The sequence below is a fragment of the Chaetura pelagica genome, unplaced genomic scaffold (assembly GCF_000747805.2).
Source record: "Chaetura pelagica isolate M959 unplaced genomic scaffold, ChaPel_1.0 scaffold20, whole genome shotgun sequence".
Lineage (NCBI taxonomy): Eukaryota > Metazoa > Chordata > Aves > Apodiformes > Apodidae > Chaetura > Chaetura pelagica.
This window is the reverse complement of record NW_009951958.1, coordinates 3,497,041-3,516,002: the sequence shown is the minus strand read 5'-3', so window position 1 is coordinate 3,516,002 and position 18,962 is coordinate 3,497,041. Positions and strand designations below refer to the sequence as shown.

The window sequence follows — 18,962 nt, the reverse complement described above, 5'->3', positions numbered from 1 at the left end:
GTGTGCCCGCCGCTGCCCGCACCAGCGGGAAGGTAAGAGTAGCAAAGCAAGCACCGAACGTAACGTGGCCCTGGGCTGTTTGTGCACCTTTTGTTCGCCGGTAACCTTCGTGAATCAGCTCATTAACCGCATTAGGAGGGCTCAGCTTCCGGGGTGAGCGCTCTCGGGCCCGGCAGATCTGGGGCAGCGCGCCAGGAGGAGCCCCAGCCGGGGCGGGCAGGGGAGGTAACACCCCGGGGGGCTGCTGGTGAGAGACCCTGGGCTCGCTGTGTGCTGGGAAGGAGCTGACCCTGCTCTCTCTTCACGCTCGTGATGGCAAGAGCCAGTCGCACCCAGGCTCAGGGTCCTGCTTCGCAGCCAGCCCTGCATCCCATCGATGGGTGCTTTTCGTTACATGCTCGTGCTTCAGGGAACCTCTGTGGTGTGGTGGATACCCAAACCCGTGCAGAGTGCACCCCCAAGGCCCAGAGCACGTTGTGCATCACTGTCTTCCCGTGCTGCCTCGCTGCTTTCACCCAGCGGCTGTGCAACACCCCAGCTTGGAGGGCTCCCAGGAGAAGACATGGCTAAAGGGCAGCAAGGATGAAGTTTGCTTTTTCAAGCTTGACCCCAGATCTCTGTGCCGGTGCCCCACCGCTTGCCTGCTTCTCCCCTCCCTCCTTCCTCTGCTTCTTGATGTGCTGTTGTGGCTTCTGGCTGCGTGTCCAGGCTCCGCAGGGCTGCCCTGCCCTCACTGCCGGCTTTCAGCAGGCTGCCAGGGCAGCTCGCAGCCCTCCCGACGTGGGGGGCAAGCCCCATGTGGCGGCAGTCGGGCTGGCAGGGGGCAGCCCCCTTCCTGAGCACGTTCCCTGCCCCGAGGCTCTTGCACAAACAAACGCCCTCTGCGTGCCGGCGGCTGGAAGGCACTCGCACCCGCCTTGAGAGCTGCCAGGGCCAAAACACCCCAGCTGTGAACAATGAGGCTGGGAGAGCCATGGCTGCCGGCTGGGATTTACCCGCGGCGGCTGCTGCTGAATCCAGCCGGTTCCCTCTCCCGAGCACCGCTTGGACACTCAGATGCCGACGGCTCCAGCACGGGCTGGGAGGCAGCAGCTCCAGGTGAGCCAAGGTTTTTACGAGTGGCCGGGCTCTGGGAAGGAACCAGGGTGGCAAGAGGCTCCTCGCCAGGCCCAGCCAGGTTCTAACCCCCCAAACTTGCCCCTCTTGCTACCATGGAGCCATCCTCTTGCACAGAGCCCGGTGTGTGAACCAGGCTGGGGGAAGTTTCTTTGCCCCAGAGATGCCTGCCAAGGCTAGGAGTTTCCACGTGGAAACTTTTTTTTTGTGAACAGAAGGGGGAACCACTGTGTTGGTTCCTGCTCCCGCTTCTTCCTCCTGCACCTGCCTTTGCACCGAGGGTGGTGGCATGGGGCTGTTCTTGGGCTGTGGGCAGAACCACCCACCCATGGACGGGTGGTGGCAGTGGTGACACACACCTTGGACCTCCTGCTCCACTCTCACCCTTTCCAGCCCCACTTTTCCGTCTGCTGGGACCTTTGCTGTCCCAGCACCTATGGTTCCATGCAAGGGAGCTGATTGCTGCCCATGCCACGCTCAGGCCCTGGGGATGGGACATGCTGAGGGCAGTGCCTTGGCAGTGTCCCCTGCTCCTTCTCCCAGTGCTCCCAAATCCCTGTCAGACCCACAGCGAGAAAATCTGCAGCTTCATGGGCCAAGCACGGGCTCCTGCTCCAGAAACTCTGGGGCCCTTCACCTGGATTTTGGATGGTGTCTGGTCAGATCACACTTCCCTTTTGGGGCCTTTCTGCCGGCTGGATCCAGCCCCTTGCTGTCCCCCAGCCCTGGCGTTTGCTCCATCGGTTCTTTAAGGGAGGCCGCGTCCCGCACTTGGGGTGTCTGGAGTGGACTGGGGGAGCCTGGGGGGGCTGTGGGAGGGATGCTGGGGCCATGGGAGCCGCGGGTCCAGGGGCAGCAGCTGCTGAGCTGCCCGCTATTTCGCACGGAGCCACAGGGGGGCGATAGTGACCCGCGCACCGCGGGGCCGAGGGGCTCCAACCGGGCGAACCGGGCCAGGCGGGCGGGGAGGGAAGGGGCTCGGGAGCCACCCCCGGGCCGTGTCAGGAGCCCGGTCCCTCCAAGACCCTACCCCAGCGCAGCTCACCTCGCGGGAGCTGCAGCCACCTCCTGTGTGTGTCTAGAGGAGCATCTGACCTAGAGGTACCTTCAATACCCTCGCTCGACCTTTGTGGTTTTCCTTCTCGGATACCTTTTGTCCTTCCTCTTTGGTAGACACCCATCACTGGGTGTTGTGCAGGTGGGGTGCAGCAGGCAGTTTCGGGTGATCTATTTGTATAGGGGCTGGTCTAGGACAGGTCATGCTGCTGAGATAACTCTGCCCTGTGAGTTCAGCAGCTGAAATCCATCAGCAGGGTGTCATGAGAAAGCTGCTGCAATGGCTGATGCTCCTCTCATGGGGATTAATGGCCAATTAACAACAACAACAACAAAATATTCTGTATCCCTTCCAATGTACAGCCAAGTGGCTGGATTCCCAATCTGAAATGGTGAGTTTCATTTACCTGTGACTTCCCCAAGAATCTAAAGTCCAACCACAGGACAAGGCTGACCAAGGTATTGAGTGATCATAAAGTTGCCCGTGATGTTGAAGAGCAGAAGTTGGAGATGTCCCCAAGATTTACAGGTGCTATAGCTAATGTTAAGCAACAAAGGGAAAAAGTAGTGGCAGGGCTCAAGAAGCCACTTGTAAAATAGTAAAATCACTGCCATGTGTTGTTAAAGCCACACATACACACATGGGGATTGTTGGGATCAGCAACCACAGCCACAGCTGTGCTCCAGGGAGCTCAGCCCAGCCCAGGACTGATACCAGAGGGCTCAGGGGAACACGAGTTTTCTGGAGGGGTTTGAGCATCCCCAGGAGTTTGGAGAAGCAGAACAGTGTGCAGTACTGCTCAAGGAACCAGTGATGAGACACAAGGGACAAACTGCCCTGAGGGATTAATGGATAGAAATGAGGTCAAGGAGAAACCTTGACCAGAGCAGTCAGAAAACCTTTCCTACGTGGTCAACTGGAGGGAGAAATTTAACCAGGAGATGGGGCCGGTGGCAGTAGGGCTGTAGAGAGCCCTGTTCTGCTGTTGCCTTGAGTGATAGAAGTTGAGGCATTTTTGTAACAGAAAGGAAAAGACACAGAACTAACGTTTCTTCCCTTCTTTGGACGGTAGGAATGTTTTAATTGAGAAATTCCCTTAATTACATTAGGTGATATCACAGTCTATTTTACAAGTTCAGAGTAAGAGGATGCATGGACCAGTCACACAGAAATCCAGTGAAAGGATAGAAACCTACAACATGAGAAGAATGAAAACATTAACTTAATACCCCAAAAACAAAACGCATTGAGAGTTTGGTGTGAGTGAAAATGGGAGATTATACCAGGATCCAGAGAAGTACAAAGGATGAGACTAACAATTTACAGTATTGGTTCTGCATGACCATCGTTTGCCCGTGTTCAGAGACGGCCTCTACTCCCCCAGTGCATTGCTGAGCAGATGGTCCTGCCTCTAAGGGTTTGGTCTGGTCTTGCCAGAGGAGAAAGCAAAATAACTGATGGGCAAAGGTCACAACCCACGTTGAGCTGGTCCTCAGGGTCACCGCCTACAGGAGTGTTTTCCACTGGATAGTCAGGGGGTTCTGCACCAAGAACTGTATGGAGGAAAAACTAAAACAGCTCCAAAAAGCCCCATCTCAAACGTAGAAAAGTCTCACTTTGGAAGTGCTTACGAGAAGGTCATCATCGTAGAATTTGGTTTCTATAATAACATTACCACTGTGGAAGGAAAAGAGGAGAAAGAGGCATTAGAGGAGCGCATGGACAGCAGGAACTGCTTCTTTCAGTGTTCTCACAACCCTGTGCTGACATCTTCCCCCCTGCAACATGAGCTTTGGTTTGGAGGCATGTGCAGTGAGCCCTGTGTCCTGATCCAGGGGCCATCAGGGCTGAAGGATCTCTCCACCACATTCCCTCATGGAACAGTTCCCCCCACCCCTCCCTCACCACCCTCCTTCTGGGCTCAGTACCACACAGGCTGCAGAGTGACCACAAACAGCAAACTTCTGCTGACTTCTACTGCTAAATGGTCAGTCCCAGCACCTTCAGGTCCCACTCTCTTGCAGTGGATTGTGAAAAACAATGGAAATTCTTTTTTTATTCCCCATCTCTGTACTCTAATGTTGAGCAAGCTACTTAAACCCATTTAGTATGTAATTTCCTTTGGGAAGTGCTTCAATGCAAATGCTCAAGCATATTTTGTACAAACTGCAATGGAAATGTAGATTTGGGTGTGACAAAACTCTGATGATTAAAGTTGCTTAGAGATTTCAGTAGACAAAGGTGAGAACTTCAGGGTCACTACAACACGTGGACACCTGAGCAAAGTGATCTGACCATGAGTAAATAATCTGGCTCTTGAAAATGAAAGCAGCAGTTCCACCTCCTCTCTGGCTCTTGGTAACTTTAACACTAGCAAAACTAAACCAAGCAAGAGCAAGTAGGGTTTGGCTGTGGTATGGAAAATGCTTGAACTCAAAATGTCAGGGAATGTTCTCAGTTGGACATTCAGTCATCCTGGGAATTCTTTGTGCAGTGCCTTGGTTAGCACCAAATACCACATCTCCATTCTCTCCTGCTGTGGAAGCACCGAGACAAACACAAGGTCTTTGGGAATATCAGAAAGTGAGGGGCTCTCCAAGTGTAGGTGGTTGAAAGATGCTGACGTCTTTGGGCCACAAAACCCCCTTTGGATTTCTTTGGGCTGGTGATTCTACTATAAAGCCTCAAAATTCCTTTAGGACACCTCCATGAACAGGAGAGAGATCTGGGCTGCCCACTACAAATGGAGAGACTCCAGGAAAAGAATGGGACACTTGAAAATCCTCAAGGTCACTTGAAAACTGGACTCTCATGACTCCCAGTCCTGAAAATGCCTTGATTTCCCTAGATGGTAAAAACCAACTTCTCAGATGTCTTTGTTTCTTTAATCTGATTCCTAAATCTGGCTCCCCCTGTACTGACTAAAAGCTCTGGGAGCCAAGGACGTGTGTAGCACTGATGAGGTTCTGGACAGATGGTGCCAGGGAGCACTCTTTGAACACTGATGATCTCTTCTGAATCCATGCTCTCTTTGAAACGTGCTGTGAATAGGAATGAGTGATGGTAGTTCCTATCCCAGAGCCTTCTCTATGGGACTGGCTTTCCTCCAGACAGGGAATGAGAGGGAAAAACGCTGGGCAGGAAGGTCTTCCAAAGGACACAGTGACCTTGCAGTGAGGCTGGCTGCTCCCTGTCTGCCTCTTGCTGGCAGAAGGATTCCCATACCCTTCTGTCTGCTGGCAATGTGCTCCTCATGTGCTTGCCAGCACCCATCCAGCACTGCAGGGAGGTGGCTTTTTGTCAGTGATTACAGCTTCCCAGAGGCATCCCTCAAGGAGCCTTTTTGGTCATCCCACCACACCTCATGCCTTGCTGCCCCCTCTCTGAGCAATAACCCAGGATGCTTTATTTTGACACAAGTCTGAGGGATCACTGACCCACTCAGAAGTCAAATGTGCCAACAGTGGCCAGGACCAGACATTTCTGAGAAAGATGTGTGAATCCCATTATGGGTGGCCGTAAAATGACTGTTTCCTACCTGTTACGGGTATTTTATCCCAAGATACAACTCCATGCATAGTTTAGAATCCAATATAAAAGACACAAAGCCTGGCAAAATGGTGCAGTGATGAAACAAACCCTAGAGCAGCTCCTATGGGTGATGTACTGCATGAAAAACAACTAACTTGGACAAGAATCATTGATCAATAGTTGAATTTTAAAAAGGCCCAAACATCTTTTTATTTTTCCTGGATGCAAGGGGGTGTTAAGCTGCAAAGCATTTTAAAATCCTTTCACAGTTCCTCTTTCAAAAAAAATTAAGCAACTCTAATAAGGGATCAGTTCCACTTTCTCCAAACTTTTATTGTTATACTAATGCAAATTGGACCTGAGGGAAAGAAGGTAATGAGGTTGGCTCAACCCCTTTTATCTCTCTACAGCTCACTGGAGTGGGGGTGATTCAGAGTTGGTAGCAGCTCCCTCTCTTCATTCCCACTGTGGCCCCCAAGGAAATGCCACATGCTGCTTTGTCTTTGCCTGCTCTCAGGTTCTGTAAGCCCAAGGCACTCACGTTAAAACGTTAGCTGGCATCATCTGTGATTCTGGTGCTGCCTCTATCAAGGACTGCCAAGTGTTTGTGGAGTTAGGAATCACAAAACCGAATTCAAAGAACCATTCTGCAAAGTAAAAAAGAAGATCCAGAGGCATTTGAAAGAAGATAAAATCCGAAAATGGTCCTTAACGCTTTTCACCTGACAGGCTGGGGAACTCCCTAAACTGTCCTGCTGTGCTGCCAACATTTTACTTTTAAATTACTTTGTAAAGCTTAATTTGCACTGAACCCTGCCCTCCTCTTAGAGCAGCTACTCCCTTTTGAAAATAGCTGATGCTAATGATAAAGTCACACCACTTCCTTAGCATTTGGTAGAAGTTTCATCACACCTAATTGGGAGCAGGGAAACCACACTCCCCCTCTTGCAGACGTCCCCGGATCCAGCTGAGACTAAGTGTACAACAGGTTGCCCAAAAGAGAAGGAGATCAATGTTTTATCTCCCTCTCCTTCAACCCAGCTTATGAGTAATACCACAGTGAGGGAGATCAGATGTGCAGCTATGGAGTCACAGGGACAACACTCTGGAACTGCTGTAACCAAAGGAAACCAGAGGCTCCTTCAGGCCAGCCCCCAGCCTGGTGGTGGCCAGCACTACGTGCTTCTGAGGAAGATGCATGAACCCCCATAGTGGGTGACTCCAAAATAACCCGTTTCCTTGCCTCAGGCAGCCTGTGGTGGATTTATGCCCTGAAGAATGATTACCCAGATTTTTTTCTTACATAACAAAGTGTTAATACACTTATGAAATACTATCCCCTAATACTGTGGCCCATTAGTCCTGACAAGATGAGTGCTTCAGTGCTACTCTGAAAAATTAAAATCATCACATTCGACCCATTTTAGTTTCTCTAATCCCTGCTGCCCTGGGGGTCACTCCCTGTGCTGCAGCAGGACTTTGCACAGAGCAGATACATACCTTCTAGACACTGCCCTTTGAAATAAACTTTCTGTTCCAGTCGGAATTTTTCCATTTGTTCTGCTGAGGAAAAGTTTAACTCCCGAGACACTGCTTTGCATTTCAGGATTTTTTTAGGAACTCGAGCTGTGAAACAGAGAAAGAAGCATTATTTGGACACAATAAACAAACCCAGCTGCTTCAGGTGCTATTACAGTACATTTTGAAATAATGATTAGTGCTAGTACAAGATCACAGTAGCAGGTGAATATGCAAATACAAAGGACTTTGTTTTGACATTTGTGGGAGTGAAAGCCAAGATGCAAATAAGTTAAGTCCCTTGCCCAGAGCCAGGAATGAAAGTTGTGACAGAACCAGAGATACAACACTGATTATCTCAGACTCCTGGTTCTTCACCGTTTGTCACTAAAAAAACGCAATTCTTCAAGTTGAAAGATGAGATGAAACTTAAATTTTTATTTTAGGAAGTCTGCTGAAGACCACAAGCAGTCAAGGGCTGTGTAGCACACCAAGTGTGTTAGCCCTTCTCACTTCTCCTTCCCTTCCAGTCTGTGCACACCCAGCAAACCACCAGCAGCAGTTCCTCAGCCCAGCAGCACTGTTTAGCCAACTCACACAGCTCTGGCGAATCGTCCTCTCAAAGTCTGAAAATTGTCTGTTCCCCAAACACTGAAACCCACACAGGCAGTAAAGTCAGTATTAAGCTAGAGAGTTTAAGAGAGACTCATCTGGCAGTCCCAGGTACCTGGGCTCATAGCAATGGGTGAGACACCACCAACAAGCAGCAAACTACTTGGTAGGTGTTTCATAAGGCTCTTTTTAGAGGTGGAGGAGTAAAAGAAGGGACAATTTGGGAGCACTGATTAATATGCTGAAAGGTCCTAATCAGGAGAATACAGGGCAGGGGGGGGGAGTCAATCTACTAAAAATCTCCAAAGCTCATCATACTTCAGTGGTGTGATTGCACATAATCCTTCCTGCACATTAAAAAATGTCTCATGTAAATTTATTAGAAACAAAGAGGGGAGGGAATACAGCTGGCATGTGCTTTATGAACCAAACTCTTCCCAGGTGGAAAGCGTATCAAAACATCCATGAGCAGACAGCAGGCTGCTGTTTAGTAAAAGGAAGAGGCAGCCAAACCCCAGGCAAATCCATCTAATGTAGAACTGTTTAATGGAGTAGGACCTTGATATGAAACCAATCTAGAGAGCTGGAGGGTTAGGGAATGCAAGCTACCACCCTATCCCATGGAGAAGTACACAGCCTGTGGCTTGTTTAAAAAAGACAAAAGGTAACAAAGAAAGTTAAAAGTGTAAGGGAAGAGTTTTAAGTGTAAAAGCTAATTATTTTTAGTCTTTTTTTTTATCAGCTAGAAATCTCTGTGGCACCATCCTTTTTACTGCCTGCACAAGTACAGACTCCAGCCTGTTGTGAATAAACATCCCTTCACAGTTAAGTGTAAAATGACTTGTTAAAACTATTCTGCAATTTAGTAATTACATTTCTTTCATCCCCAAGACAGACTGCTGAGAAGCTTTGCTACTTTGCTTTAATACTGTAAAACTACAAAAGAAAAGGTTACTTTTAATAAAGGTAGGACTGTGTAGTCTTTAAACCCCTGATCTAAGAGATTTTAATTGATATTTATACCATCAAGCAAAAAATTGTAATTGAAATAATTTATTTTAAACTCATTTTACTTTTACGCCTTTTTTCCATTCAGAAGAGAAAATAAAGAAGTTGGATTCTCATCAGTCAGGACCATTAGAACAAGCTGAAATGCAGGTAAGCACAGACTTAATCCTAAATCTAGTACTTCTTTCTGCTAACCTGATACACAATACCTGCACATTTATTTAAGCTATCATCTAGTCAGATACTTCATTCTGATTAGATTAGAAAGTGATGAATGGCACATTTCTTATTTATTAAACAACCAATTTTGGCTCCAACTGTGTTTAGTTAGGAACTGAAATTCAATTAAAATATCCATATGTTTTCATACAGTTTAAGAAAACTACCTTAAATATTTGAGACATAAAAGAAAAAAAGCCATCCTAGCCAAACTTATATTTCCAACTACATATTTTCTTAGACAATGAAAGGATTATTTGTATTTCCTGAATGAAAGCTGGTTGTGGTGACTGGGAACAACCATGGGGATTCTATACGTGCTACACCTCAGCAGCTTCCCCCAGGCTTTGCTTATATATTGGAAGAAACCAAACTTTTGGGACTTGCATCTCCCAGGCTGCCTCCCAGTTTTAAATGCAGTCACTGAATTCAGCTAATTGGGTTAACATGGAAAAGCTCCTGCTGTCAGACGCTGGTTTAGATGGTTAATTCCAGTTTCAGGCAGTCCTTTTCACCACTTTCAGCAGTTTATTGTTAAAACTTGACAGGAATCCAATAGCACATGAATATTCTTTTTATTCAATTTAAGTGGTAATAGTAAGTTTAGGTAGTAATACAGTATCATGATTTTAAATTTGTGTTGTTTTTTTTTAAATAAACCTGTACTTAAATTTAATAGAAGTCTTGTTTAAAAAGCAAACAGAAGTCCTGTTTAAAGGAAATATATTTCATTCACTCTGCTATATATTTCTTTGCTATGTCTAGACTGTGATTTGCCCTGAAGGGCCACAGAACACATGCACACAAGTAACTACACAATGACTTTGAGACACATAGGCCTTCATTTTAAAACAATTACTATGACTGTTTGCCCTCACTACTTCTGTTCCAGGACTTGTACCAGAATTGCATTTCCCCACACTTTCTTTTAATTCATAGTCAGATTATCCTCCTTTGTTGGGACACTTCTTCCCTTTCTTAGCCTATTTATTGAGAATAATCTATCAGTCTCAGCTTTCTTTTCTTGCTAGCCCATACAAGAATGGCTTTTATCCTCTCTTCTCCTAAGCAAGACCATCCTCCCATCTGTAATCTTTTCAGTGCCTTCTCCTAATGGCTCTTCTCTGCACCTGTTCCAGTTTGCAGCCATCCATCTTCTAGATGGATGACTGAACTGCACACCAGGTAAGATCTTCGATTCTTTGTGCAGCAGGCATTAATCTCATGACAAAGTATGCTTTAATTAATTCCCCGAGCTCCTCTGATGGAAGTGAGGGTTCCTGTTTTATATGTGAGGAAGATCTGAGGCACAGTGAGGTGATATGATTGGCCAAAGTGAGAAAGATGGCAGGAGGGAAATGAGGCAACACAACAAACCCTCACAAGACACAGGTCCAGCTGTCCTCTCTGCCCCAAAGCACTTCTTTCTGTAGGTGCACTGAACCAAGGCAGTGCAACAGTCTCGATGAGGCAGGATTCAGAGACTAGCCAAGCATCCAGGGAGAAGCTTTTGCAGCACAAAATCTGAGAAAACTGGGAATACTTTTGGCTGATTTTCTTCTGCTTTCTAAAGCCTGATTCCTCATTTCTCCTAGGCCTCCTGTTAGCTGCTGTGGGCATATTAGGAAAGTTGTGGCCAGGCAAGGTAATAACTGTGTATGCTTCTTCTCCATTGGTTCTCCATTTGACCTCTACCTTGACTAAACCCTGTTGTTACATTAGAAAAGCCAATATATTTTTATACTTGTTATTTTGGAACCAACACTAGATCCAGCAAAGGCTGGCCACTCACTCCTTACCCAGCTGTGCTTCATGTTTAGCACTGTTTAACTTGTCCTCTTTGCCAGCCACTGATCCACAGCCACTGTTCACCATGTGTCCCCACTTTATTGTGATGGAAGCCTCTGAAGGTGTGAAGTCACAGTCAGGACATCTGTTCTTCAAAGCAGGGGTACACTCACAGCTCTGGTGACCCAGATGTATGGCACCACCCACCCCAAAATGCACAGTAAGGCCACACAGTACCTTCATGCTCCACTCCAGGTACAGACAGATCTTCTGTTCCTTGCCAGAGGATTTTCCCTGTTTCTGCATCCCGAAGGTTCATCCAATTTCTGATTGGAAAGCAATTAAGGAAAATGAGCTGCCTACATCCCTAAATGCTGCACCTACTACCCTTTGCTAAGCTCTGAAATAGGCTACTCAGCTGAGTTTGAATTGTTTTTTATTCTGAGGCCAAGGAAAAGAGGTGCTTTTTCCCAGAAAATAAATGGACAAGCCAGCCCGTGACCAGAATGAATCCAGCAAGAGTTGTATAGTCCCAGATGTAGTTTTCACTTTAGATAGAAGCTTGTTAACCTCATTTATCCTTTTCCATTGCTTGTAAAGGATAAAGGCAATGTCACCATGCTGCAGAGAAGCAGGAACATTATTAACAATAACAGATAATTCAACACAAACAATTGCTGTTCTCCAACACTTGAAAAATGCTAGAAAAAGAAGTGCTTCCCATATCATATTAGAAAAACATCTGATCAAGCTTGTTTTCCTAGTTTACAAAATATGAATATCAGGGGCTGTCCTGTTGCTGTTGACCTGGTAACTGCCACTCATGGGAATTCTTCAGCTGCTGAGCACTAAGCAGAGAGAGATCCTCTCTTTTCACTCTCAGCAAGTGAGGCTGTGCTAGTTTTCACAAAGGCCAGGTCAGTGAATTAGTCATTGAAGTTACAGGCAAGCAGGAAATACATCTTCAGAGGGACAATTAGTAATGATCTTAAGCACAACTCAAAAAAATCTCTCCTCCAACATAACTCAGACATCGACACATGAAAACAAGGAGCCTGCACACCTGCCTGATGCCAGTTTGAGCAGGGATACATGGTCAGTGAACCTGAGGCCCTGCAGCAGCTTCCTGCTCCACAGCTCATCAGAGCAGCTCTCAGGAGTCACCAGTGTAACGGTCAGCAGCCTAAACAGAGCAGGAGCTGTGCAGTAAGGCCAGGGAAACCAATGTCTTTCCAGGTCTTTCCCTCTGCTGGTTTATAGCAGTGCACCCTGCCCGGACAAGACACTGGAAACTAACTGGGAGAAGAGAGAACTGCTCAAGGGACTGACTAGGGAGGTAGAGTAACAGGAGAGGGACATGTATGTATATGTATATGTATGTATAAATAGGAGTTGTCAGATAAATTCATATTGAATTCATCCTCTAACAGTTTCCACGCAGACTCACACAAACTCATTTTTTTCCCCAGAGTTTCAGGGAAGAAACAGATGCTTTATCAAATTTTGCATTATGGGGTAATACCTGTTTTAAACTAATGTGCGTGGAGGGGGAAGACTGCTGCTTCAGAGCAGATGAGAGGAGCCCCGCCCTTCCTGAAGGCTGGCCAGACTTTCCATGTCCCACTGAAAGGGCAAGGGGAAGCAGAAAGGTAGGAATGCCTGCACAGGATCTGTTTACACAGGCATGTAAGCCTTACAGCTTCCAAAACTTGGCAACAACTTGGAGCACAGGAAGAGGGAGTGTAGGGCAGCCTGCTCATGTCCCTCAGTCTTGTTCTAAAACACATAATATATACCACGTGTTCTGGGATTACAGCAAAAGTGAAAGGGGGAGAAGACAGAACGCATCATCCTTGGAAGGCCCCATATGCCACCTCCATCTCCTGGCAGAAAGCTGGACAGTGGAGGCCTCTCCCCAGCCAGCAAACCAAGGGAGGTGGCAGCTGTAGGCAGGCAAGTCAGAGAGAGAAAGTGAGCAGCAGCATGGCAAGAACCTGCAGCAGGGCAGGGCACTTTGTGTGGTGCTGGCTAGAAAACGCAAAGTCCCCAGCAACACAACCCACAGGAGGGAACCGCCCCAACTGTAATTTCAAATGTCCAAAAAAATCCACCATTTTTAGATAAATCTTCCCACATACAAACATACAAAGTAGCAAGGATGAAGCTGTTTGCATAGAAAGCAGTGTGCAATCTACCAAATGCCATGTGTGAGGGACAAATACCAAATGAGATAATCTTGAGCATCTCACTGATGATTGATCTTCACACCACCTTGTGACGCAAACAATCCTGACCATTAGCAGAACAGTATTCAGTAAACTGGGTACTTGATTATCAAAAACCTGAATTTCCTTTAAAAAATGATCCCCTTCAGAAGTATTTATTTGGTATTTGTTCACTGTGAATATCAGTGGGAGTTATGAGCTCACAGGCCTTGTCAGAGGCTGTGTAAGTGCTGAATTGAGCAGCAAAGTTCCTCTGAACTGGAGATGAGACGCTACCCAGAACAGCAAACCCTGCACTGCACAGGAACTGATCCAGACTCCCAAGTGCACTACCTTCCTTTTTCCTTTCTATACCTTGTCTTGTCCTACCTTCTTGTCCCTCTTCCTTTATCAATTTTTTGAGTACTCTGAGATCATGTTCACCATTTTCAAGTGTTACATTAGAAGTGCCCTTCAGAGAATATATGTAGCCTCACAGCTTAATTATTATCCTTACTAGAAATAAATATAGAGTGATAGCAACTTTTCTGGTGACAGAAAACACTCCTGTAGACTACTGACTTCTGTCACTTCTCCTTATAAGGATTTACCTTCTACTCCAGCCCAAAAGAGATGGTACGAGTTCTGTTGCCATGCTGAACTCTGATCTGTAAACATTTGGGGTGTTAGATTTCTGTGATGCGCTATCAGACTTCATTCTGCATTGATGTTCCAGTGCTAGAGTAAATCCATGCAGGACAGCCTGCCTCATGCTTTGTATTCTGTCAAATTAAAGATGAAGAATAGACAAAAAGCTCAAGATTATAGCCCTGCTGCTGAGAGCATTCAGGTCAGCCATGCATGCCATGGTTCCTTGAAAATATCTTGTATTTAAATAATCTGGACATTACTAACTCATGTAAATTTCATATAAAATGAATTAAGATTTGATGTTAGTGCAACCAAAGGCTTTCTGGCCTAGACAGATGCACGTGCAAGTTCAGGACATGCTTTTCCAACTTCTGCAAATAAAAAATGAGATCAACCTGCTATCCATGGTGGATACACAGAGTTAAAATACGTGGATCCAGACATATTTTAAGGGATCAGAATACTCCAGCCACTACATAAGTTTTTTCCCAGTAACAAAGCATTATTAAAAGGGAAGAACAAATCATCAGATCTTAAAAGTGCACACACACAAGCCTCCTCTGTTGGAAAAAAAACTTGAAGAAATTCATTCTTTGGAAAAAAAAAAAAGAAACAGGCATCTGAAAAAAATTTCCTAAGTCAAAATCCAGACCATTTATAAAACTAAACTGTAATGGAATTAAAAAAAAAAAAAAAGCAAAACCCATCACAAGTGATTTTTGGCAAGGGAATACCTGACAAAGCAGCAGCTGTACTGCTTACCTAGTTAGCAGCTTATCACACTATTTCTGTCATCTTGGATAGAAAGGCTGGTATTAGGACATACCCTAGAGTGAAGAAAATGGAGATCTTGAACCAAACCCACACACACTGTTATCTTCTAACGTGTTTAATTGGTTTAAAATTCTTCCATCCCAGCAAGAGAGATACTGTTACTAAAAATAAAAAGTGCTCCGACTTTGGAGCAGCAGTGGAGACCTGCAGGCAGGATGAAGAGGGCATTTTAAGTATTACTGAAAAGGAGAAAGTAAATTAATACAGGTTTAACACAATTACTCTTTTTGCAGAGGTTCACATCAAGCCACTTTGCAGGGGTAGCTAAGAAGAGCAAGTAGAAAGCCAGGCAGTTATAGCTTTGTGAAGTTAATTTGTATGTAAAAAAAAAGAACAATAGGATATTCCTAATTCAGCTTCTCATCCTAAAACCACAAGAACACTTACACCATTATGTTTTCATTCTTCTGTATTTTTACATATATTTTTTTGGTACAAAACAATGTCTGATTTAAGACTCAAGAGATCAAACATTCTTCAATCCTGAAGGCAAGGAAGGATTAGGTAGAACAGCAGAAGGAAGGGTGTACTGTTGATCTATTTATATTCCACCACCTATTGGGTCAGCAAAGTCTTACATAAAAGCTTTGTAGTAGCTGGAATATACATGAGATGAATTAGCTTCCTCAAAGTCCTACTTTGCTTAGCCTGATGAAGGGAAATGGTTTGGCACCTCAAAATCCAAATTCTGTTGTCTTGAATCCCTCTGATCTCAGAACAGAAATTCTTTCTTTTTTGTATCTGTCACAGACGTCACTTCTTTCAAACAAATCAAAATATACCGCCTTATCTTTAAGTGCTTTTAGCATTGCAAAAGTTTACCATGTATTACCACACTGATAATTAAGAATTACTTTGAAGGAAGAGAATGAGTACAAACAAAATTAATCATTGAAGTAGTACAGAGTTAAAGAAGCTCTGTCCCAATTTCCTTGACTATTGTTTTGTATGTTGGAATGTTTAGCAATTTCTGAATATCTGAAAGGCTGGAGCAAACAGTAGGTGTTGTTTCTTCCATTAAAATTGTCCATTTTTCATTTTATTTCTCGCTGTCTACACCATTCTAAAAGCTTAGGAACTGCTGCACTCTTATCTTTCATAATAAAAGCAAGCCTAATGTTCATAACCACTCCTGGAAAGGAAGATCTTTCATCATCTTTGCCAGCTTTTTTCTTCTTTTTTTCTGTACATTAAATGCAACATTAAGAGCAGTTCACTACATACCAGGTGCAAACAGGATCTCAACAATTACATGTTAATAAGAATTGTCCTATGGGATAAATGACAAGAGAGAAGGTGGCGCTGAAAGCCCAAAACAATTCAGACTTCCATCTCTATTGCAGACCCAGAAAAGCTTCTGATCAGGACTGCCCAACTTTCACTCCTGATTTTACACTGCCTGTTGTGAAAAGCAGCCACAAGCAGACACTCCAGACACCAGGGAGCATGTTGCTTTAAAACATGTTACAGGTAAATCAAGAACAACCTTTAGGGATTATTTTTCTATCAGACATATTTGCTGAGAAGAATATTTGCATCTCAGTTGTTTCAATCCAGCCTGAGGAATAAGGACCAAAACAAGTTCTGCAAAATAACTGCCAAACTAGAGGATTATGAAGCAGACCACCCAAACAGCCGTTGCTTCTACTCTGCTCATGCCATTCGTCCTCTAATCTTTCCAATCTCTAATCTCACTTTTTATTACAACTCCCAAATCCCTCTTCCACATCTCTTAATTGTGTCCTTAAATTTAATCATATGCACAGACATTCTGATGAATCAGAATTCACTGATGAATCAGAGTTCACTCTGCTGCAGTCTTTGGGGTTTAATAAAACCCAAGTATGTATGTTGGTAGTGTGGTGAGGAGTCTTTCCTCCCAGCCTAAGGCTGAATTTTGGTGCAAAATCATATCTGAAGGAACTGAATGAGAGTCCATCCATTCTGTCTAGTAACAGAAGTACCAAAGCAAACACATAAAATGGAAGCTATTCCTCAGACATTGCTGGAGCCTTTGGGTTTTGGCAGTGTCAATTTCTGCTCTCAGACAGCAGCACACTCTCTGGGGTTCCAGATCAGTCAGAAAACATGTTCTGCCAGCTCTTACAGGAGCAGGTATTTTTTAAACTGGCTTAAGTGAAGCACAAGATATGGGTTACTGTGCTTCTTCAAATGACTGGATGCTGGGTACTGGAAAGGTGCTCTGTTAAATGCTCAAATGGAAGGAAGCCAATTATCCCCTCAAAGCACTCCTGACAATCCTGTACTCACTGTAGGAGAGCCTGCTTTTGAAGTCTCCTGCACAGAACAAACTGCTGTGCAACAGAACCCAGGAAGATCCAGATTAATGTGAACCTCGTGACAAAATGCAGCAAAAGTCCTCAGCAACCAACAAAGTCATTTCCCAGCAAATTATGCAATCAGAGGGAAATATAACAGCTATAGCATCATACCAAAAAACCCAACACAGTATCATACACTCCTATTCTTTTACTTCCCTTTTTACTTTCTCCTTAAGGCTCTGCTTCCAGTTGCCATCTATACAGATCTTTTATCACCACTTATTTTCATTTAACATCAGACAGTCCTGGAATAAGCTGTTCTTGGCCTGTACTTGGAAAGACAGTCACAATTATTACTGAATGCCATCTCAACCTTACCTTGATTGTAATAGAAAAGTATGTTAATAGGACAGAAGTTAATATTGCTGTCTTCTATTCTACTCTGCTCACCTCAGGTAATTTCTGCTATGCAGCAAAGTTAGTCCTGCTGTTAAACTGCAGTATTCATTGCTACATGTCACATTCTCCATCTTAACAAAGACACTCTCTGCACCTGGGGTAACCATTCTGAGGATGAGCCGTGTTTCCACCATGGAAGTATTTCCTGCTTGAACTTCTTAATATATATTATCTTAGCAGGGCTCACATTGGGGCAGACAGCAACAAAAATGCAGCACAGGTTAATTTGTAGTCAGATCAGCTGCAGAGATGCTAATCAAATCAGAATACAGAAACTGTTTAACTTGGCATACTTTAGAGATGCAGTAAAACCATGTCCAACATTTGCTAATAAAAATTTTATGCAGACTATCCAGTTTAACATCTGTGCCTTTCAAACAGTTTAGGTTGAATAATACAATTATTCTTTGTTATTTTCATCAAAATGGACAATTAACATACATCTCTACTCCACAGCATCCTAGTGACATCACATAGAGGAATAAGGCCCAGTGTTTGCTTTCAGTTAGTTTACACTTACTTTTCACTCTTGTCAATTTACTGTCTGAAAATATCCACAGTGAAATTTCTCCAGATCTTCAATATTTAAATCAGAATTGGTGACACCTGTAGTAGGCTTCACAAAAGCAGGTACTTGTACAAAAATAATGAGGATGGACAGTTCCTAGACTCCTGAAAGAGAAGTGCCCAGCACAGGCAGGCAAGGTGGGAGAATGTATTACATTTCTTCAGTAATACACAGCAATATTGCAAACTAAGCCAGGCCTCCACTTCACTGACTTGTCCTCTCTTCCTTAAACCAATGGAGCAAGAAATAAATGGAGGTACGTTTTGAAGGAAAGAATTAAAAGACTTACTGAGACAAAGCTAAGGGTCATCAGGAGACCTGGCCATCAGGGGCCAGGGCCATCAGGAAAAAGGTAAAAAATCAATGACAGTGGTTTGCAAGCAGTTGAACTAGGGACAGATGTAGACACTGCTGTTTCAAGATTTACCTCTCTGTCCAGCTGAGTCTAATCTTGTAGGAGTTTAAATGCCTTACAAATTCCAGCAATTTTTGTCACTGCTGAGCCACAGGAACCAATTTAGACACTGGCAAACAACCTTTGGTTTCTTCAGACAAAAACAACAATCCATGACATTCCCCAGAAGCTCCCACCTGCAGTAGGAAGCTCCTGTCTACCTTGTCACCCTGAAGTACCTGCAAAGGCCACACAGATAAGGCTTCTGTGGAGTGTGCTAGGCACTTTTCTAGGAACTAAGCTCAACCTAAGAAGCCTAACCACTTCTAAGCTCTAAAAGATAATACCCTAACAACGAAATCTAAAGCAAAAACCAAAACACACATAGAATACAATGTTGGTTAAAGTGGGAGTAAGCTCCAGATCAAATCTACACACACATGGCCAGCTCATGGGGCAGGTTCACCTATCAGAGAGAGCAAGCTGCTTTCTGTGCCAGAGCTGTGGAAGTGCTTTGTTTGCTACTATTAGAAATGTATTTTGTTTCCTCTAGAAACAGATGTTAAAATGGTTCCTAGACCCAGATAACAAGTGCCAAAATAAAAGCAAGCTGAAGCAGTGTAGTGGTTTTATGCTGCCTTCTGCTGCCTATGTTTTTTAGGCTTTTCTTTGGCTTCTCTGAATAAGTTTGACAGGATTCCTTTATACCAACACCTCAGCA

General features: G+C 44.6%; 1 protein-coding gene across 1 annotated transcript; it reads right to left on the bottom strand.

Annotated features, from left to right (window-relative positions):
- Positions 1-3,221: 3,221 nt before the first annotated feature.
- On the bottom strand, positions 3,222-11,989 carry PDE6D (phosphodiesterase 6D, cGMP-specific, rod, delta). The gene is made up of 5 exons (XM_009999699.1): positions 11,955-11,989; positions 11,087-11,175; positions 7,205-7,330; positions 6,246-6,351; positions 3,222-3,850 (listed from the first exon to the last, which is right to left on the bottom strand). Exons 2-5 carry the CDS (start codon positions 11,166-11,168, stop codon positions 3,769-3,771), a joined length of 396 nt encoding a protein of 131 aa, XP_009998001.1. The 5' UTR covers positions 11,169-11,175; positions 11,955-11,989; the 3' UTR covers positions 3,222-3,768.
- Between the last annotated feature and the right edge of the window lie 6,973 nt (positions 11,990-18,962).